The 20873-nt window shown below is 42.8% G+C and overlaps 1 protein-coding gene and 1 non-coding gene across 2 annotated transcripts; one reads left to right on the top strand and one right to left on the bottom strand.

Moving 5' to 3' along the window:
• Positions 1 to 1782: 1782 nt before the first annotated feature.
• On the top strand, positions 1783 to 1948 carry LOC129399235 (small Cajal body-specific RNA 1). The gene has a single exon (XR_008627009.1). It is a non-coding gene; the product is annotated as a small Cajal body-specific RNA 1 (non-coding RNA).
• Positions 1949 to 14021: 12073 nt separating this feature from the next.
• On the bottom strand, positions 14022 to 19878 carry TMEM52B (transmembrane protein 52B). The gene is made up of 5 exons (XM_004621744.2): positions 19825 to 19878; positions 17379 to 17422; positions 16808 to 16846; positions 16077 to 16243; positions 14022 to 14266 (listed from the first exon to the last, which is right to left on the bottom strand). The coding sequence occupies exons 1-5, from the start codon at positions 19876 to 19878 to the stop codon at positions 14022 to 14024; spliced, it is 549 nt and encodes a 182-aa protein (XP_004621801.2).
• Between the last annotated feature and the right edge of the window lie 995 nt (positions 19879 to 20873).

The raw sequence follows: 20873 nt of genomic DNA, 5'->3' as shown, positions 1-20873 counted from the left end.
GTGACTATGATATGTCTATGCAGTTTCCTTGACTGCAACACATTTACCAGTCATGGAAGATGGTTGAGGATAGGGCTAGGGAGTGGGTTACTGTGCGCAATTGAGAACGGGGGAATAGATGAAAAATTGCCACACCTCAGCCACTCAAATGTTTTTGCAACTTTGCCTCTTCTTTGCCCTCCCCAGTCCCTGCTTCCAAGTTAAGACTCTCTGGGGTTAGAAAAAGAGGAAATGAACTGACCTGAGTGGAGTTGTGGTTTGGAGTGGGTGACAACCTCTCATGGAAAGGAGCTGCCCTCATCCCCACCTTTGCGTTCTTAGGGGCTTAATTGGGCCAAAGCAGAACTTGAAGAACACTCTGCAGTGATAAAGACCCAGCCCTGGCCCGACAGTCCCAGCAGGCAGGGGACAGAACAGACCCCTTCTCTGCCTCCTTCTGGTAACACCTGTTACCTGGTGATTCTCCATCATTTTCAGTCTAAGAGACACATGTTCATTGTTTGTTCCTCAGCTGACTGTGTTCACAGTTCTACCACAGGAATATGTATGAAATTCCTATGCAAGTATAGAATTTGTATACTGTAGGACGCTCTATCTCTCTTGGGCATAAAGCCAGACCTGTCCCCTCTCTCCTTGAAGCTACTCTCCAACCGCTGCTGGTGCTCACCTTCCCAACGATCTCCTCGCTTTTCCACTTGGTCATTCCTGGATCTTCAAAGGATGACACGCCTAATTCTGTTATGAACCTAAAAGTGCTCATAAAAAAATTGGTGTTCATAAAAGTGGACTACAGACCGAACATGAAGGCCACTCAATACCTCTATTGCAAACCACAACACCCAAAGGAAGAGAGAACAAAAGGGAATGCCCTGCCACAGAGGCAGGGTGGGGTGTGGGGGATGGGATGGGGGTGGTGAGAGGGATACTGGGATCATTGGTGGAGGTGAATGGGCACTGGTGGAGGGATGGGTAAACGATCACTGTATGAGTGAAATGCAAACACAAAAGTTCACAAGTTTGTAACTGCACATCACAGTGATTCTCTGATTAAAAATTTAAAAATAAATAATTTGTTTTTAAAAAAAATTGGTGGTCAGGGGAAAATCGATCAAATTTCCACCAATACCCGTTTCAAAGTTGTCTAATGATCTTTTGGTTTAGTTTAGCTTTTGAGTCAGACCCATCTGTGCTCAGGCGCTATTTCTGGATATTAGCTCAAGAGCCAAGCTAGGCTGTACCAGGGGAAATCATATGCGGGAGACTCAAGCCAGGCTTGGCGAAACACAGGGCAAGTGCCTTAACTCCTGCGCTGTGTCTCCAGGATATAATCTAACTTGTATGTCCTCAAGAGTTAGAAACTAGTTGAAAGTTTAATGATTATTTTCTGACTTGGGGAGAATTTTCTAAAAAATGTTTGATGTTGACCCATAGCCTCACCACCTTGCTTTTTTAAATTTGCTAGTTAAACATCATGACTCTCCACCCAAAAATACTTAATATTTTATTCCCAAAGTAAGAACACACATTTACAAAATTATACTATTGCTGTTTTACTTAAAATTATCCACACTACCAATCATTATTTGATCGAGTTTCTATTCTTATTATCATCATTGGCCCTAAGATATACTACTTTTCTAGTATAGCATTAGGACAGGTAGAACAGATCCTATATGTAAGACTGATGTGTTTTTATTCATAATTTAAAAATATATCATATTTAACAGACATGTAGAGCCAGAATTTCAATATGCTAATCTCCTGTGCACAATATAAGACCTATAGCCCTTAATGCTAGCTGAGCTCTCTGTATTCCAGCCTTGATGACAGGTTTGTGGTAGCGTGTGAGAGCTGAGTTCAAGAAGTGTGATATTAAAACAAAAGCCATGACTTTTTGAAACCAGGCTTGCCAAGACACGCTGTGAGTTCACAACTCATCTGCACAAATAGGAATAGAAAAACCAAAACCATAAGATATAAGACCTAGAGAGCTCCAACCCCTCATAATTCATTTACTAAGCGATTGCTAAGTTGGAGATTGAAACCAGTGAGTCAGTCGTTTCGTTTGAACTTTAACATAGTCTGTGGTTTGCCCTCTGCAAAGCAAGGGCTATTTACCGTCTGGATGAGACTGCTTGGTTCTGGCAGAGGGCGACTTTTTGCCCTGAGGACTGTGCCTGGGTGAATTTTCCTCCTTACTAAATTCAATGTCCTCACGCTGCTTGATCTCGACAGACAGGTGCTATCTTAGTCTGATCTTAGCATAGTCCCCAATGGTTTTTAATTGCTCCAAGTTCTGATAAATAGTGCTGTGTAGAAACATCGCAGACCACCTCTTCTGCTCACTACCAGAGATGATGGGGTTCAGCTCTGCAACTCCTCTTGGGTTCTTACTTGATGTTCACCAGAAGGTGGCTGGGGACAGGATCCCATGTGAAGACTTCTTCACTCTTCCTTCTGAGGATCGGGAAGGGAAAAATCTATATATAAAAAAGGGGGTGTCATCTTCTTTTTCCTTTCTGTGAAACTTCACCATCCGTCCTCTGTAAGGACTGCAGGCTAAGCAGGATAATTCGCAGGCTGCTGAAGGCTCTTTGAGAAATCAGCAGAAAGCAACCTTTGGTAACCCAATCCTTTCAGCTCTGTGGGAACATTTTAACCCTGTCTTTTCCTGGAAGGCAGTCAAGTCCAGTCAGAAAGTCAAGGGAAGGGAACCAAAGACCCCAGCCCACACCCCTCTCCTAATGGTAGAATTAGCTGTTGAACTCATGAATGTTTTTAAATGATTATTGTCACTGAAATCTATATTAATTCTCTTTTAATCATGTCATTGTCATTTATGGAAGGAAAGAGACAGTACTCATCAGTTCCAGAAAATATGTAATAAAATAGTCTTTTGTTGTCTTTCTTCTCTTATAATTTGGAGGATAGATATTATCTACAGTCAGTGGGAGAAACTAAAATTTTTTTTCCAAACATCCCTCTTTTTATTATTTATTTATTTTTATTTTTTGCTTTTTAGGTCACACCCAGCATTGCACAGGGTGACTCCTGGCTCTGCACTCAGGAATTACCACTGGCAGTGCTCAGGAGACCATATGGGATGCTAGGAATCGAACCCAGGTTGGCCGCATGCAAGGCAAATGCCGTGCCCACTGTGCTATCAGTCCAGCCCAAGAAATTAAAATTCTTTATGAAGAGAACTAGAGTACAGTGCTTATGAACTGACACCTATTTATTTATCTAACTTCACTTGGAGCTATTTTCCACTCTACAATCTATATTCCAGACTTACTAACTTAAATTTCTTCTTTTTTTTATGTTACTATTTCCACTAATGATAAATAATAAAATTCCACTGAAGTAACTGTCATGGGTTGAGTTATTACCTCAACAGCAGTGCAGTTGTTGGGGTAACAACTTTAGTTTCTGTGGCTGTGACTTTGTTGGGAAATAGGGTTTTTTCCAACTCGTAAAAAATCATTAGCCAACTCATAAGAAATCATTAGGATAGACCCTAATCCAGTTTGACAACTTTACACACAGTCAGAAATATATCACGGAAAGCTCAGGTAGACACCAAAGATGAGGGCCCTCTGTAAGCCGAGGAACACAAAAGCAGATGTATTTGGAACATCCTCTGAGCCCTCAAGAGGTTCCATCCCTACTTCATCTTGTTCAGACTTCTAGTCTCTTGATCATGAAATAATACACTTCTCTCCTTAAAATCATTTGGTTTAGGCTTAGTTATGGCAGCTTGGGAAGTTCTGCTCTATTGTGACAAATATAGTAGGCTCATGGAATATGTTTCCAGACCCCCCCACCCCCACCCCATGAAACTGCAGATTATTGAATTCAATGCAGACTATTTTTTCCCTGCACATACTCACCTATGATAAATTAAATTTAAAAACTAGAATAAAAAGAGATTAATAGCAATAATAGTAAATAGGAAAAATTTTAGCACTGTAGTGTAGAATAAGTGTTATGTGAAGGTGTCTCTCTCAAAATATCTTTTATATGTGATATGTGGGGACTGTTGGTTGACCACGAGTAGTATAACCATGGAAACCGAAACAGTGGATGAGAAGGGACTAAGTGTAACTATTTGGTCCTCCATTCCATTCCTGGCATAGGATTCCTAGGACATTGAGAGTTTCCTAACTGAGAAGGCCACTTAATGCTTCTTTTGTGGTAGTAATGAGGTGGTTTTGAGAACGCCCATGTCATATCGTCAGAAGAGCCAAATCTCGGATTAGAGGTTTGGATCTTTCTGTCTCTATCTTAACCTCCTGGGAGAGGAGAGGAGCTGGGGAGTGAGTTCAATCACCACTGGCCAGTGATGTAATCCTCCTTGTTTGTGTAATTAAAGGCCTAAACAATTCTCTCCAGGAGACGTTTGGAGAGTGTCCTGGTGAGTGACTATATAGAGGGGGAACCAAAAGAATGAGGCATGGGGTGAAGATCTAGAGGTTCCACCCTACCCCCAATATCTAGCTCCATGTCTCTTTTTCTAAAATAAAAAAAAAATTAAAGACTTAGTTCTTTTTCTCAAGTAGATAAAGGTAGGGTTGGATCATATGACACTCAGCTGGTGGCAGAGAATTGCTTGGTACAGGGAAAAGCCCCACACGTCAGCATTGGTGTCAGATTCTGACAGCCTTCCAAGACAAACACACCTGCGAGAGACAAAACAAAACCAAAAAAAAAAAAAAAAAGAAAGAAAGAAAACATTAACAGGAAAAAAAAAATCACAAACATTAATATTGGAGACCTAAAAGGAAACGGACAATAGATTTGAGAAAGAGAATCCAGCACTGGAAATAGGGACCATCTCAAGGAGCTGGCGTTGTAATACAGCACTTACACTCAGACTCCTGTTTGTTTTTGTTTTGGGACCACACCAAACAGTGCTCAGGGCAGACAGTGCTCAGGGCTTCCTCCCGGCTCTAAGCTTAGATATCACTCATGGTGGGGGCTTGGGAAAACATCTCAGGCACAAAGGGATCTAACCCGGGTTGGCCTCATGCATGGCAAGCATCCTGCCCCCAGTACTATCCTTCTAGCCCCCAAACTCCTTTCAACCCTCAGGTTACTGCCCTTGCCCTATATAGCTATGAGATCACAACCCTCCCCCCATCCCTATAAATTTAAATTTCTTTTTTTTTTTTTTTTTTGCTTTTTGGGTCACACCTGGCGATGCACAGGGATTACTCCCAGCTCATGCACTCATGAAACACCCCTGGCGGTGCTCGGGGGACCATTTGGGATGCTGGGAATCAAACCCGGTTCGGCGCGTGCAAGGCAAACGCCCTACCCACTGTGCTATCACTCCAGTCCCTAAATTTCAATTTCTTACAAATCAAAGAACTTGAATGTAGCAGCAACCTCACCCATAAGTAATAGTTTGGATTGGCACTAAAGGTAGCACCTTCTAGCCATACAAAGAACCTCAGCATCGTAACAATAAGAGGGTCATAAGAAATGTTTAGATGTGTCCTGGCAGCAAAGCTAAAGAGGGCAGTGATTTTTTTCAAAAGCACAAAATTTGCATTTTGTGTGTAATACTGGCAGGTAAAGAGAGATGATGTTCTTTAACAAGTCCTAGAGAGCTGTTTGTTTCCGTGAAGGTACACATTTGATTCAAGGAAGTAAAAGGAAGTAAAAGGTTGTTTTGCAAAAAGAGAGGCAGCTAGAATACCAACCAGCTCTCTCAGCCGCCTCTCTGCAGGGCACTTCTGGACAATTCCACCTTCAGAGATCATAGGGGACTCACCATCTGGAGAACGGAGTGGCACCCAGCAGGCGTTTGAAAGGCTGTGCTGGCAGATCAGTTGTTTGTTGGTGAATTTCTATCCCCTTTCATTGGATTCGCATTTATCTACTTTGGCTTTTCCACATTTGGGATTTATAGTATTTGGGGGAGGAGGGAGGATTTTACTACTGAGAAATGATCCGGCTATACTATAATAAAAAGCTGAAAGCTGGGGCTGGAGTGATAGCACAGCGGGTAGGGCGTTTGCCTTGCACACGGCCGGCCGATTTGGGTTTGATTCCCAGCATCCCATATGGTTGGTCCCCTGAGCACCGCCAGGAGTGATTCCTGAGTGCAGAGCCAGGAGTAACCCCTGTGCATTGCAGGGGTTACCCAAAAAGCAAAAAATAAAAAATAAAAATAAATAAAATGTTGAAAGTTTGAAAGTTAGAATCATGACCCATGCTTTGGACACGGGGCTGCTTTACGGGCGATGCTTCATCCAGGCCCAAAAAAATTCTAAGCTCCAGATCGGGGGTGGGGGGGTGGGGGTGGCACAATGTCAGGCCACTGTGGAGAACTTTTAATTGACTTTAAAGTCCATTTGCCTGTGAGTGGTGGACACAGATCTTTGAACAGAAGTTACAGTGGGAATGGGGGTTTGGAGGGACTTTGTCAATAATCTGCAGATGCTCTCCTACTTCTTATTTTCACCGAATGGCTGAGCTAGGCTGCTTAATTTTCAATTTTTGCCTCTGAATCTTTACATGGCAATGAAGAGACTAGCTCAGATCACATCACTGTCACAAGAGAGCATGTTTGAGTGCCTGAGCACTTCTCTGAGAGGGAAGTACAACAGACATGATCACAAGAGTTCCTGTCTAGGCAAGTTTGATATACAAACTGGAACTCCAGAAAGATCTGGAGCATCAATCAAACAACGAGAGCAATAACCCAAGGACAAGATAAACGATTAAAGGATGAATGCCAGGAAACCCACGATGTACTTGGTCTGCCTTATTTTATCAAAGCGTATCTGAACTTAGACAAGCTTTGATGAAAGAAATTGAAGATGTATTATCTCTAGGGTATTTCGATCATCAAAACAGTCTTTCTACCTTCTGCATCTCACTTCTTTTCTAAAGCCTCCAGGGACATTCAAGCATCTTATGTATTACCTCTTGCCCCCATGCCTGGCTATCTTCCCCCGGGGCCCCTCAGGGGGGATGGACTCCAGCTTCCCTCCCCACCCCGTGCAGAGCTCCTGGCGGCCGAAGACCACCGGAACCTAGCTACAGCCATGCTCAAGGGCTTCTCCACACGTTCAGATGGGCCTCACGCATGAAGGTACTGGCAGAGGAGCCCAGGTGTGTGTAATTCCATCAACGGTCAGTACCCAGAGACTTAAAAGCAAGCTCCCAGAAGCTTGTATCTTGTAGCCTACTTCTCCTTCTGGGAGAAACTGGCAAGCTCCTGAGAGTTTCCTGCCCACCTGGGACAGCCTTGCAAGCTTCCCATGGTATATTCATATGCTAAATCCAGTAACAAGCTGGATCTCATTCCCCTGACCCTGAAAGAGCCTCCAGTGTGACTTTGTTGAGAGGGCTGAGCCGAGAGAGACTTTTAAGATCCCAGGGAAAGGACGAATGGAGAGGTTACTGAGCCCGCTCGAGAAATCAATGATTAACGGGGATTTTGTGATTTTGTTCGTGATGTATTACCTCATCTCTTTTCCCTCTAAGGACTCCATAGTAGCTTTTGTCTGTTTGTTTGTTTGTTTTTTGGGTCACACTCGGCAATGAACAGGGGTTACTCCTTTGGTGCTTGGGGGACCATATGGGATGCTGGGAATTGAACCTGGGTAGCGGGCACTCAAGGCAAATGCCCTACCCGCTGTGCTATAGCTCCAGCCCCTCAATCGTGGCCTTTACAGGAGGCAGGATAAGGAAGTAACTGCTGAAGTGCTAATGTCATGCCCGCTATGAAAAAGGTCTCAGACACTTGCCTGATGTAGAAGATCCTGGCTTGATCCCCAGGACTGTAAATGGTTCCTTGTACACCGCTAGAACACAGAGCCGAGTCCCCTGAGCCCTGGGCTAGGACTGGCCCCTTTCTTTGTAGATTTACTCCTATAAAATCTCTCATCTTCTTAACGCTCTCCATAACTCACCTCCTCACCCTTCTGCCTACGCCCACTGACAGAAGATGCTCCAAGAGTGTTTATTTGATCTTGAAAACCCTGGCAGACTTCCACTCAAATATTACCACTTTTCAGGATACTTTTTCCAAACTCAAACTTATGATGAACTCAAGCAATTGTGGGTCAAGCAAGGTGGAGGTGTCGAAACAAGGACCCTGGGAATATCACTCAAAGACAGCACTGAAGCTATTTTCCTTTATCGAGTTCTCAAGGCATCTTGGTCCATAAATCACAAGCTGTTTTCTCCGCCGGCCGGGCTCAAGGGCAGACTTCTCCTGGCTTCTTCCGTGCCTCCAGCCAGTTGCTGAATCCCCAGAAAATTTCACCGTTGCAAGCCTTTACAATTTCTATCTTACCTCTTAAATTTGTTACATACACTTTATTTTTATTTTTTTGTCTTATCTCCACCCATGTATGTGCAAGTAAACTCTTTCTTTTAATTATTTAATTTATTTATTCATTTGGGCTTTGGACCACACCCCACTGTGCTCAGGGTTTATTGCTGGCTCTGCATGCAGGGATTACAGCTGGCAGACTCGGGGGAACATATACAGTACCAGGGGATTGAACCCAGTTTAGCAAGCAAGAGTACTTACTGTACTATTGCTCTCGTCCTTTTTTATTTTTCAAATGACTAAGTTCTCTGGTGTACAACACTGTGAATGATGGCTTCTCATATACATAATTCCAACCCCACACCATTGCCAGTGTACTCACCTTCCTCCCCAGGGGACCCCAATGCCCCTCCTTTCACCCTGCTACCCCCAAACTCCGTTGTGTGCGTCAGTTCTTCTGTTGTATTGCCTTTGACCTTTTGTTGCCACCTTGCGGTATATCTTTACATCCACATCAGACCTTGGAATAAGGGTCATTTAGCTCCCTCTCTCAGGAACAACTGAATGAAATTATCTGCTGGAGTTCTTGGTCTAGACCTGAACTGGAAGTAGGTGACTGCAGGGTACCCTGTTCTGAACCTGAATCCGGGGTGAAATCATCACCTTTCAATCTTCTTTTAGACCCAGCTTCTCCCAGAAAATAAAGCTTATGTCCTTAGATAAACTCCCGCATGCCCTAGTCTGTCTCATAGGAGCACTGTGCTGTCAATCATCTCTTTCATACTGTGTAGATAAGACACCTCCCTTAAGACACTTACATATACTAGACACGGTCTAGGGGGTTCAAAGGATTTTCAGTTTGGGCAAGTGAAAAAGGTGATGGAAAATGGGTATTTTGCTCAGCTCTAAGACATGGGAAGCCCAAATTCATCTATGAAGATGGATAGAGAAGCTTCACCGCCAAAATTATTGTAGGCTAGTACATATTTGTAACATTTATGCGGAGAAAGAAGTGGTAGAGTGTCTCTATTGCTAACAACTCCAGTAAAGATTTAGACAACAATGGTATTGTTAGAACCAAAGTACAGCCATTTCCAGCCTGAACCAAAGTGCAGCCATTTCAGTCGTCAGTAGACATTTTGCTATTCTGAAACTGACAGCTGAATTGAACATGAACCTGAGACCACATCTTGGGAAAGGGAATAGAGCGAACAAAATTTGCAATGCTTGCAGATAGTGGCAGCCAGTCAGTAAGAAGAAGGAATCTAATGGTCAGCCAGGCATGGAAAGGATAGAACAAAGGGGCAGCCAGAGATGGCACTAACCAATCAGCTTACAGATGAGTTAGGGAGAAAGAAGAATGTGGTTTTAGGGTACTTAAAGCCTTCCCCATAGTTGGTGAGGGTCCTTCCCCGACTGTTTCTCTATGAGTTGCGGCCCTGGTAGGTCAGACTGTAACAACTCTCTCTCTCCCTCCCTCCCTCTCTCCCTCCTCCCTCTCTCCTCTCTCCTCTCTCTCTCTCTCTCTCTCTCTCTCTCTCTCTCTCTCTCTCTCTCTCTCTCTCCCCATACCGCCCTCCCTCCCTCTGTCTGTCTGTAGCAAATCTCTAATAAAATCCTTGAACTCCTCAAGGGTTCCTTGAGTTCTAATCGCAGACCCTAACATTATAAAAGTCTTAATTCTATAATATAGCATTACTCATTGTTTAATTTCCAGCTGAATTTAAAGGTAGTTATTTCTCTCTTTGTCTATTTCATCACCTGATTTCTTTTATTTACTTTTATTTTTAGGTTTTTAGTGAAATTGAAATATAAGCCTGCCTTCTTTGAACCTTAGCTAAAACTTTAAACTCATCTTAGAGAGCAGTTTTCTAAGTCCGTCAATTAATTAACTCTGCAGATAACAGAATGCCAAGTAGCTCCTTGTGGTCTTCAAGTTCATTGTTCAAATTTTTTTAGTACAGGTTTAAAAATGTGAGAATTTTCTTTTTCAGCCTTGGGCTTCCCCTGCATTTTACAAAATTATTCATAGTTTCATATATTCTAAAAGGAAGAAGCTGGTAGAAAGTGAACAATTAAAGAACAGGCAAGAGAAAAAAGATAGAGAATGCTAAAGATAAGGACGCTATAGCTATTAAAATATAAACTTTCACTGATAGTTCCCAAACTTACAGATTCTGCCCAACCCTCAGACCCAGATAGGCATAATCAATGGTCTGTGTGTTGTTACCAGTAGATTATTTCACAAATTTTGCAAATTATAAAGGTCCAATTTGGTCTTTAATAATTGAGTATTTTTCTTTATTTTATTTTTCATATTTAAAATTTATTTATAAAATATATTCAAAGGAAACTGTCCATGTTAATAATAAATTGCAAATAAAACAGTTTATAAAATTTTTCAATGCATGTGTAGGATTATTATTTAGTATAACTTTTAAAAATAAACATTTTTGCAAATGTACAGCAACATTATATACCTTCTATCTTGCAACCCTGAACTTTATCATATTTTTTTCAACATGTACAAAGTTTTTTTAAAAATATTTTTATTGAATCAAGTGAGATAGACCCTTACAAAGCTGTTCATGATCAGGTTTCAGTCATGCAGTGTTCCAACACCCATCCCTCCACCAGTGTACATTTCCCAGCACCGGTGTCCCCAGTTTCCCTCCTGTCACCCTCCACCCCCCACGCTGCCTCTATGCCAGGCACTTTTCTTTCTTTATTTCTTTCTGAACTAGAAAGAGCTCTTTGCCTAGAATTTATGAGTTAGTAATGGGTTGGAGTGTGTTGTTTTTTTTTTTTTTTTAACATACAATATGTATTTTTTCACTTTACTTTCACTTTAAATGCACTTATCTTTTATTTTTTTAAATTTTTAATTAGTGAATCACCGTGAGGTGCAGTTACAGACTTACAAACTTTCGTGCTTGTGTTTCAGTCATACAATGCTCGAATACCCATCCTTCCACCCGTGCCCATTCTCCGCCACCAATGAACCCAGTATCCCTCCCACCACCCCTATTCCATTAGCAATGGGTTGAAGTGTGGGTTTTTTGAAAAGCCACTAAAATTTGAAAAAAAATTACTGAAAGAAAATGAAAAATTACTCAAGAAAATCTAGAAACAATGAAAAATTGTCCACTATTGATTGTTCTGACGTTAGTCAGTAGAGCTGAGATTTTCTGCAACACTTCTAAACAGAAAGCTTCAGAGGGAAATCAGCATCATTGAACCAATATGTCAAGTCTGACTGACAAAGGTGAGGAAAATGAAAAAGGGTCATGGGTTTTGGGTATAGCTCTGGGGTCAGGGCTCACGCCTTGCATGCTCAAGAATCTGAACTTGATTCCCTGAATCACATGGCCTACACCCTAGTACCACCTGATGTAGCCATGGTGGTCCCCAGTACATATTAAACATGTTGGTCAAAGCCCCCTGATCTGAACTTTAGAGAGAAACCCGTTCACCTTTCCTTCTATCAAATTGAGTAAAGTGGTGAGAAAGTCTGAGTTTACTCTCAGATGTCATAGACTGGTAGAGGACTCATGGTCTGATAGAGCATAAAGTGAAATTGCATTGATGCTAGTACTGGTCCAATGGAGGTAAGGTCACAGAAATGGGAACCTCTGAAGAATGGGGCATAGGATACAAAGGGAAGGTATTTCTAAAGAGATATCTCTTTAGAATTCAACCTAATTGATGGACTGTCTTCAAATATCTCTTATGACCAAAATGTTTTCTAGTATATTTCGCGGTATGTCCAATGATGAATGGATTCATCTAGCTGTGGCAACCCAAAGTCACCTTATATGCTGTTAATAATTTATGCTTCTTGAGTTTTTCCAGCAGCAACTTGATAAATGACTCAGATATTCATATCAGCGGCAGGTTATTCTCAGAAAGCTTTCTCTCTTGGTTGAGTGAACACATTAAGAAGTACTTCATGAGGTACTGTGCTAAACAGCCACTCCCTGGGTCTGTATTATCTCTATGAATACTGGAGTTAATTGAAGAATATTAAATGTTCTTAAATCTTGAGATGAATCATATAAATTTTGCTGTTTACCTCAATCGACAAATATTTATTGATAAAATAAAACTGACTGTCAAAAGGACAAATGAGAGCATAGTTCTCCGAAGATCATAGATGACAGGCAAAAATTAGATGTCAGTAGTAAGAATAACAAATACATGTGATTAATACTTTATAAGTCTTAAGCACTCAACTTACTTGATCCTCAAAATAAACCTTGAAGGTTTATTATTATCATTATCCCCTTCTGTACAAAATGAGAGCACTGTGCTTTAAAGATTTCAGTGACTAGGGTCACTGGCAAGTAGCTTTTCCCCCCAATACACTTCATTATGCCCCAATACAATACATTTGACAAGGGCCACCCATTTTGCTGGCAATCAAACCCTCATCAAAACAAGCATTCCAACCCCCTGAATCACCTCCTCTGCTTTCAAGAAAAATTTTGGAGGTAGAATGACATGTGGGCAGTTTAGCTCTGCAAAACAAGATGGCACCATAGGACGCACTCCATCTAGTCATGCTTTAGTTAGTGCTCCAAGAACTGGGAAGAACAAGTACAGGGGCTCCAAGGGTAAAATGATTTTTTCATCAAGGCTCCACTAGGTGGCAGTAAAGGTCCCTCTAGAGCCTGAGATTATTTCCTACAGATTATTTCCTACATTTTGTTTTGGGGGGCCCACCTGGCAGTGGTCAGGGAATACTCCTTTCTCGGTATTGAGGAATTGCTCCTGGTGGTGCTTTGTGGGCCACATGGAAGGCTGGAAACTTTTAAGTGGTGAAGCAAAAAGAAGGAAAGAAGCAAAGCAATGTATGGGTGAATATGGACGCTTCCACGCAGGAAAGTTTGGAATGTGTTTTTTTTTTTTTCTTTTCTTTTCTTTCTGGGTCACACCCAGCAATGCTCAGGGGTTACTCCTGGCTCATGCGCTCAGGAATTACTCTTTGTGGTGTTCGGGGGACTATATGGGATGCTGGGACTCGAACCCAGGTCAGCCATGTGCAAGGCAAGGACCCTAAAAGGTGTGCTATTGCTCCAGCCTCTGGAATGTGTGTTTGTGTGTACATTTTCAGGTAGAAGAATAAAAAACAGTAGAAATACAGCGATTTTCTACGCAGTTTGTCTACACAGTACAACCAGAGTGAAAGATTTGATGTCTGGCCCTCCAATACTCTGCGTTCTCTCGGCCTGTACTTGTGATTCCACCCTGGGTTTTGGTGGTCCAGTCTGGTATTTCCTAAGGTGCACAGTTATCCTTGTCTTTCACTATAAAAGTGGGGATTCACTTGCCTCCAGATCCACTGCTGTACCCATCCTCTTCTTTCTCCTCTAGGGTCTGACAATCTATTAGCTGGCCGAGGGAAAGAAAGTCATTTGCTACCGCATGAGACAACTGCAAAAATTCAAGACACTGTTGAGACTTTCCTGGTTAAGGCAGTGACCAGCATTGCTGGAGGATAGTTATATACTTTAGCCTTTTGATAAGAGAGTGTGAATTCCTGACTAGAATATTTAAAAATACATGTCTGGAAAGAACGCTCAAGAACCCCTCTGTTCCACCGAATGACGTTTCTCATCGTCCCAATAAATCTTCTGCAAACTGGGGCTTGGGGAATGGTTTCCAGCTGCCGGTGACCCTTCAGTGACTGGGCTATCTCAGCGCTCTCCCCGGTTCAAACCCGGAGTCGGTATCAGCTGGAGGAAGCGCGCTGGGGGCCAGGAGACCCCTCCGTGGCAGGCAGCTGCTTCTCTTCGGGCACCGGGGGCAGGTCTGGCGCCTTCTGCCCGCTCCTGGCCACGGTGAAGCGGCTCATGTGCAGCGCCTCCTCGTAGCCCGGGAGCGTGTCCAGCGAGGCGGGCAGCTGGCCCAGGGAGCCGTGCGAGTGGGCCACGGCCAGGATCCGGCGGGCGGCGGGCCCGAACACCGACTGCAGGGCTGCGGGCAAGGAAGGCGCAGACCTCGAGGACCACCCTCGAACCCCCAGCCTGGCCAGCCACGGCCCGCCCTCCCCCAGCTCACAACCCTCCCAGCTGCGAGGAAACGCCCCAGAGCCCTGCGAAAGCCAGATCGCCCTCGGCATCACCCTCAAATCATTTCCACTGTGTTTCTCTTCTCTCCGTCCTGGGCCTCTTCCCTTTAAAGATCTGGGGCTTCTCACACAAACTCAGGGGCTCCGGGTTTACTTATCTTTCCTCCAGAGTTGGCAGTGAAGAGAAGAAAGAAAGAAAGAAGAAAGAAAGAAAGAAAGAAAGAAAGAAAGAAAGAAAGAAAGAAAGAAAGAAAGAAAGAAAGAAAGAAAGAAAGAAAGAAAGAAAGAAAGAAAGAAAGAAAGAAAGAAAGAAAGAAAGAAAGAAAGAAAGAAAGAAAGAAAGAAAGAAAGAAAGAGAGAAAGAGAGAAAGAGAGAAGAAGAAGAGAGAAAGAAGGAGAAAGAGAGAAAGAGAGAAGAGAGAGAAAGAGAGAAAGAGAGAAGAGAGGAGAAAGAGAGAGAAGAAGAGAGAAAGAGAGAAAGAGAGAAAGAAGGAAGGAAGGAAGGAAGGAAGGAAGGAAGGAAGGAAGGAAGGAAGGAAGGAAAAGAAAGAAAGAAAATGGGAGAGGGGAACAACATATGATGTTGGTCTCTTTTTGCAGAAAAAAAGAAAAGAAAAAGAAAGGAAAGGGAAAAAAATCATGGTGTCATGCCACCTGTTGTTCTCCAAGGTGTTCTCCCATTTCCAGGAGGAAGGTGACAGGAAGAAGAGCCCTACAAAGTGTTTTATGATCAGCAAGGGTCTAGTAGGGCTAAGATTTAGCATGCGACAGCTGGGAGAACAAAGAAAATGCACATAACTGGTTCCTCTGAGGAGGGAAAATAGATTAGATGGTAGAAAATGTAGGTTTTCAAAAACAAAAGCTGAGACATTTTTGAAAAAAGGGATATTCAATCTTAAATTTGTTTTGTTTTTGTTTAAAAGACTGTGAACTGAGCGATTCTTTCTATGGGACATTTCTTTTTTTTTTTTCTTTTTGGGTCACACCCGGTGATGCACAGGGGTTACTCCTGGCTCTGCACTCAGGAATTACCCTTGGCAGTGCTCAGGGGACCATATGGGATGCTGGGATTCGAACCCGGGTTGGCCGGGTGCAAGGCAAACGCCCTACCCGCTGTGCTATCGCTCCAGCCCCCTCTATGGGACATTTCTAGAATGATCTTCGACATGGCACCTCTAACTTCCTTCTAGAATCTCTGAGATCAATTGCTGAGAACAGAGCCCCTTCGAGACCCCAGTCTAGCCCTGAGGTCTGGCATATTTTTCAGTTCATGTTCCGATCACTGCTTTACCAGCCTTCATCATTCTTCGGTTTTTATTAAGTTAACTTAAAAAACACCTACAGTTTATTTACTTCGAATGAGTTTAAATTATCAAGGCCTGCACCGTGACACTGGCTCTGAGTTCAATGATCTTAGCAGCAGGAAGGTTCTTTTGAATTTAGCAGGAATCACACCTGTGATTCCCAAGAGCGTTGGTTTCCCACCAGGTGTCACAACGTCGGTGCCTTTGTACACAACGTTCACAACGCTCTTACTTTGTACACACAAGCATGTCCCAGTCTCTTGCTTTGAGATCACGACTCCTGGCCCTGAGACCCCCGCCCAAAGCAACGCAAACAGGGCTGATCCACAATCTACCCAGCACAAGGGTCCTTTACCCAAAGCGTTTCCTTAAACCTCGGGGCCCTTCCCGGGTTCTGCCAGCGTATACTCACAAGTCATGGTGCTCTGGAGAGTGCTGTCATGATCAAAGGCGATGACGGTCACCTCGTAGGGCGGCTGGCCCTCCTCCTCCCCGTTCTGCTGGCGACTCAGACAGCAGCGGAAGCACACTGAGGTCAGGCCACACAGAAGAACCAGCGCGCCAATTACCACCAGCAACCTGCAGGGGGCGCCCTGGAGAGTGAACGCTCTTGGAACCTGGGTTTGGTTGCCCTAGAGTGCCACGTGGGTCTTCCACGTGTGTTTTGATTGCTTGTTGGGATGCTTTGTACAATGGTTATAAGATTTTACTTCTCTATATTCCTTTTACTTTCTACTGCCTTATGCTATCACGAAGGTTAAGTCAGCTTATTAGAGCCACGGCTAAGAGATTTAATAGGCTTGGGAGGGAGTTGCTTTTCACTTGACTGAAGTAACCTTCTTGGCTAGGACAGTTCTAGACCAGCCCTGAGAAAGTACACGGTTATCGGCTGATGCTGGCTGAGGAGCTGGTACAGAAATCAGAAATCCTGGCATCATATGGTCACAGGGATTTGTGATGGGATAAAGTAACTTCATTCCAAGAGGTGTTAGGATTGTAGACTGGATTTCTCCTACATCTCTCCAGCTCCCACCATCTGTTACTGTATTAAAAACACTTTTTAAACTAAAGACTAAGATATCTTCTGAGAAAAAAAATTAAGTCCCTTGAAAAGTCTTCCTGGATATTATAGCTAAAACTTACCATATGTACCAGAGATGTACCCAATCTGTGGTCAGGCAACTATGGAGAAAGAATAAAGTCTTTTGCAATAAAAATCGTCGGTGTCTATTACTCCATAAATAGAAATATGAGTTACAGTAGAGTCTGATGCCTGCCCTCCGTGTGTTTCTGGAGGATATGACAACCTATTAGTTGTAGAGATAAAAGCAAATTGTAAACTGAAGAATCTATAAATATCAAGCAGACCTGCCTAGGATAGATACAGAAGCCAGTGTGTCTAGATGAAGCATGCTGTCTGTGAGAGGTATAGATAAGAAAGTCTTACAAATCCCTATGACTATGTACATCGAGACCAATTCTGCTGATGGGAAACTTACTTTGGAAAAAGTCAATCAGCAGAACTACGATGAGTGCTTTGGATGATGGGAGGGCATGTCATTATTTGGAGATAACCCATCTGTGAAATGAGACTATTGATGTCCTCCTGAGTGGAAATGAAGGGATATCGAACACCATCTTGGCCCTGTTCCAGGTTTCCATGCTTTTTTGTCTGCGTTCCCTTATTCCCGAGTTTGGACTCTCAGTTACTTACTGTTCAGAGCTAGTACAATTCTCCTCACATCTGGTCTGAGGAAGCTGTGGAAAAAGAAAGAGTCTCAGGCAAATTGTCTCATTTGTTCTGCTCAATAGCCTATCAGTTGTCTCTTGTGACTGTGTTAGATCTCTTGGTGGGAGGGTGGTAACTATGAGAAGCTGGTCACAGCGTCAGCCAGGTTGCTAGCGCTCATTTTCGCTCCGGCGCTTACTGAAGATTATGACTGAAGTAGAAGAACTTTGAAGACTAAATACCCATTTGTGTCTGGGATATCAACATCTTTGTGACAGGCAGAGATATCATCCCACATTAATTTGTCCTAGACATTTTCTGGTCTGTTCCTCAGGAAAGTGTTTTTCTCGCTGGAATTATTTTCACATGTATATTGAATTCTACCTCAAGACTAGATTTCCTTTACCATTCCCTCAGGAATAAAGAGAAAAGAGGGAAGAGAAAAGAGGGAAGAGAAAGATTTGCTTATTGAAGAAAAATGTATTTATTACTCTATGCCATTGTACTACTATGGATTTTTTTTATTTTGGTTTTGAGGTCACACACAGCGGTAATCAGGGCTTACTCCTTACACTGTGCTCAGGGAGCACTTCTACCAGAGCTCTTGGTGGGGGTGGGCACACATACGGGGTGCTAGGGAGTGAACCTGGGTTAGCCACATGCAAGACCAGTGCTCTCCTTGTATTATTGCTCAGGCCCAGATTTTTAATATTTTCCAGCACTTCGTTTTAAAAGCCCTGAGGTAGGTAGGTAGAATTACCTGTACTTTGAATGTTTAAGTAGCCAAAGTATAAGGGTTTGAGTCAGATGATAACGGCACACACCTGTGGTCGAAGCCAGAATTCAAAGTCAATTTAATCAGAATTAAGTGTTCAAAGGACTAATAGAATCAAGGACAAATCTCTTCTAATGACTTTTTGACATTCGATCTAGTCCCTTCTACTCCTAATAAAGAATCCTTCTACTTGTCCTACCTGATATTTCAGTTGACTTTCTCGCTCAAAAATTCTCTAAGTAAACTTTAATTCTAGAAACTTCTCTGTTCAAAGAACTTGAATGACAGTGTTTCAAGAAATCAGCAACACAGACCTTAGAAAAACGGATAGTAATTTGCCTTTGTCGGGAGTCCTAGGAACCCTCACACTCATGATATATCAGTTGAAAAGAATTTGTAAATAGATTAACTAGATTCCTTCATAGATAATATTTGAGAAATGCCTGCTTTTTGGTTTCGATTTTAAATAACTGGACTTTAAGACTGTTTGTGTATGTGCTTCCTCAACCCAGCCTGGAAAATTCAGTTTCCTTTCTACATTCTAAATATAAGAAAAGCCTAGGGAATTCAGCAGATTTCTTTTAAAAAAGTCTTTTTTTGGACCTCTTGCAAAAAAGGGGAAACCAAAGAGAAAAAAGAAAATGAGGAAACAATAAGAAAATACAAGAGACAGTTAAAGCCTGTATTTTCAGAAGAAATTTAACAGATAGACAGGAAGCCAAACAGACAGACCACTCCCTACAAAAAGTTGTACAGGAAAGTAACCCTGAAATGTTTCTTCATCAGTTCTCCCTCTTACCCAATCTCAAAACTCTATAAACTTTCTGCTGCCGATGACCCAGAACTCTCCTATGTCCTTTTCTTAGTAATTGAGTTGTTCATCAGTTTCTGATTCCCCCCCCCCCCCCACACACACACTGGGGAGGAATAAACAGCAAGGTATTTTATTTATTTATTTATTTATTTATTTATTTATTTATTTATTTAAATTCCTATTTGTTTAGTTATTTATTTTCAGGCCACATCCAGTTGTGTTCAGGGCTTATTCCTAACTCTGGGCTCAGAAATTACTCCTGGCAGTGCTCAGGGGTCCACCCACGATGCCAGCCAGGAGTCCAATCCAGGTCAGCCTTGGAAAGGCAAGCAAAGTCTTGCCCCCTGTACTATCTCTGTGAGCCCCGGAAGGTATTTCAAGCAGAGTTCTTCCTCTGAATTTACTTCCTATCCAGATACCAAAACTGCTAGGATAATATTAGGACTGGCCTGGAGAATGATGTGTCATGAGTGAATTTATATAATTATGAGGTTGTGATCATTTCATTGGGACTTTGAGTGCTGGCGGATGTTGAACTGCTTAGAGAGAGAAATATAAAAATGACAGTTCGAGAGCACCCAGCCATCCCAGTAGTATCTATGGTTACTCATATCTCCATCCTTTGCCCCTGACATTGCCATGACTTCTACACATACTAAATACTAAGTAACATTCAAGTTATTCATATCTAGTCTTTAGTTCTGTATGTGCCATTTATTTTTCCCATTTATTTCCCCCAGACTCTTCAAAGGGTTCATTTGGCTGAGAATTCAAAAGCAGAAAACAAAAGGGAGGGTGGGTAGCAATAAACAAAGGCATTTTCCTGCGTTTCCACAACTCACCTGGACGAAATACACCAGGGCCAAGGCCATCGGGGTGTGGGCAGGCGCCGCCATGGGCCCAGCAGTTGGGTGGATCAGACACTGGGCTCCCGTTCTCCTCTTCCAGTGCTCTGCGCCATGTCTCACTCTGACCTGGAGGACTGAAGGGGAGAAACTTCCTCAGCCATAAATCAGTGGTCCTGTGCTCTCTTCCTCTTCCTTTCACTCCTTTGGGCTGTTCTTTCCAGGGGTCTTTCTCTCCCTCTTTTCCATCCTGGCTTCTTTCTCTGTTTCTACTTTTGCTTTTATCCTCTCCACATGCGCTGCCCTTCGCCTTCTGTTCTTTCTTTCTAGAGTTACCCTTTTTTTCTCAACCTCTTTAACTTTCTCTCACCGCCACCCCGGCCAAGGAAGAAGATGAGGGAGGACACATCAGTCCTCTGAATGAGGTTGTTTCCTAGGCTGCGTTGAGACACTTGAGAAGGACCAAAGGCAGATTCCTGGTGAGCCAAGTTCTCCTCTCCATGGGGATGGCGGGAGTATTCCTGGCGCTCAAGGGTGGCGGTGGAAGGTGGTAGGTCTCCCTTCCAATCTCCAGGCAGTCCCCATTTCTGTGAGATCAGCCCTCTGCTCTTGCCTTGAAACCTTGCCTTGACTCCGTGATAATCAACTTTCTTGTTTCTGGGTCATTTACTCTTAACTGTTGGAGGACTGAGAGGTTGCCAAAGGAACCAGTGAGCCATCACGTTTTGGAGAAAGCTGGTTTGGAGATCAGAATTTATAGGTGAGTCCCTGATTTCCCCTTTCACCTACTCTTCAGGTCCCAATGCAACATGAAGTCAGATGGATATTTTAAAACAAATTTTAGAAAAATGGGTTCCAAGATCTTGTAGTGCTCTTTGGCTTTCTCTCATAAAATTTAAGATCAGGGTAAATATAAGCATTCATAGAAAGAATGCAGAAGATTTTTAAACAAGCACATCAATAAGAACAATCGACTTATATAAATTATGTATGTTTCTCAGTAACATTATTTAATATAACATATTTCAATAACTTTTAAAAAATTT

This window comes from Sorex araneus, chromosome 10 (assembly GCF_027595985.1).
Source record: "Sorex araneus isolate mSorAra2 chromosome 10, mSorAra2.pri, whole genome shotgun sequence".
NCBI classification, from domain to species: Eukaryota; Metazoa; Chordata; class Mammalia; order Eulipotyphla; family Soricidae; genus Sorex; species Sorex araneus.
Note: the sequence above shows the minus strand (reverse complement) of the source record. Positions and strands in the feature narration are given on the sequence as shown.

Excerpts from the sequence above, each read along its gene's own strand:
- TMEM52B (XM_004621744.2), bottom strand. The coding sequence starts at position 19,878 with ATGGCGGCGCCTGCCCACACCCCGATGGCCTTGGCCCTGGTGTATTTC. Across the intron at positions 16,244-16,807 it reads GTACATCTCTGGTACATATG|GTTGCTGGTGGTAATTGGCG; the intron begins GTAAGTTTTAGC and ends CGCCCCCTGCAG. Across the intron at positions 14,267-16,076 it reads TCTCCAGAGCACCATGACTT|CCCTGCAGTCGGTGTTCGGG; the intron begins GTGAGTATACGC and ends CCTTGCCCGCAG.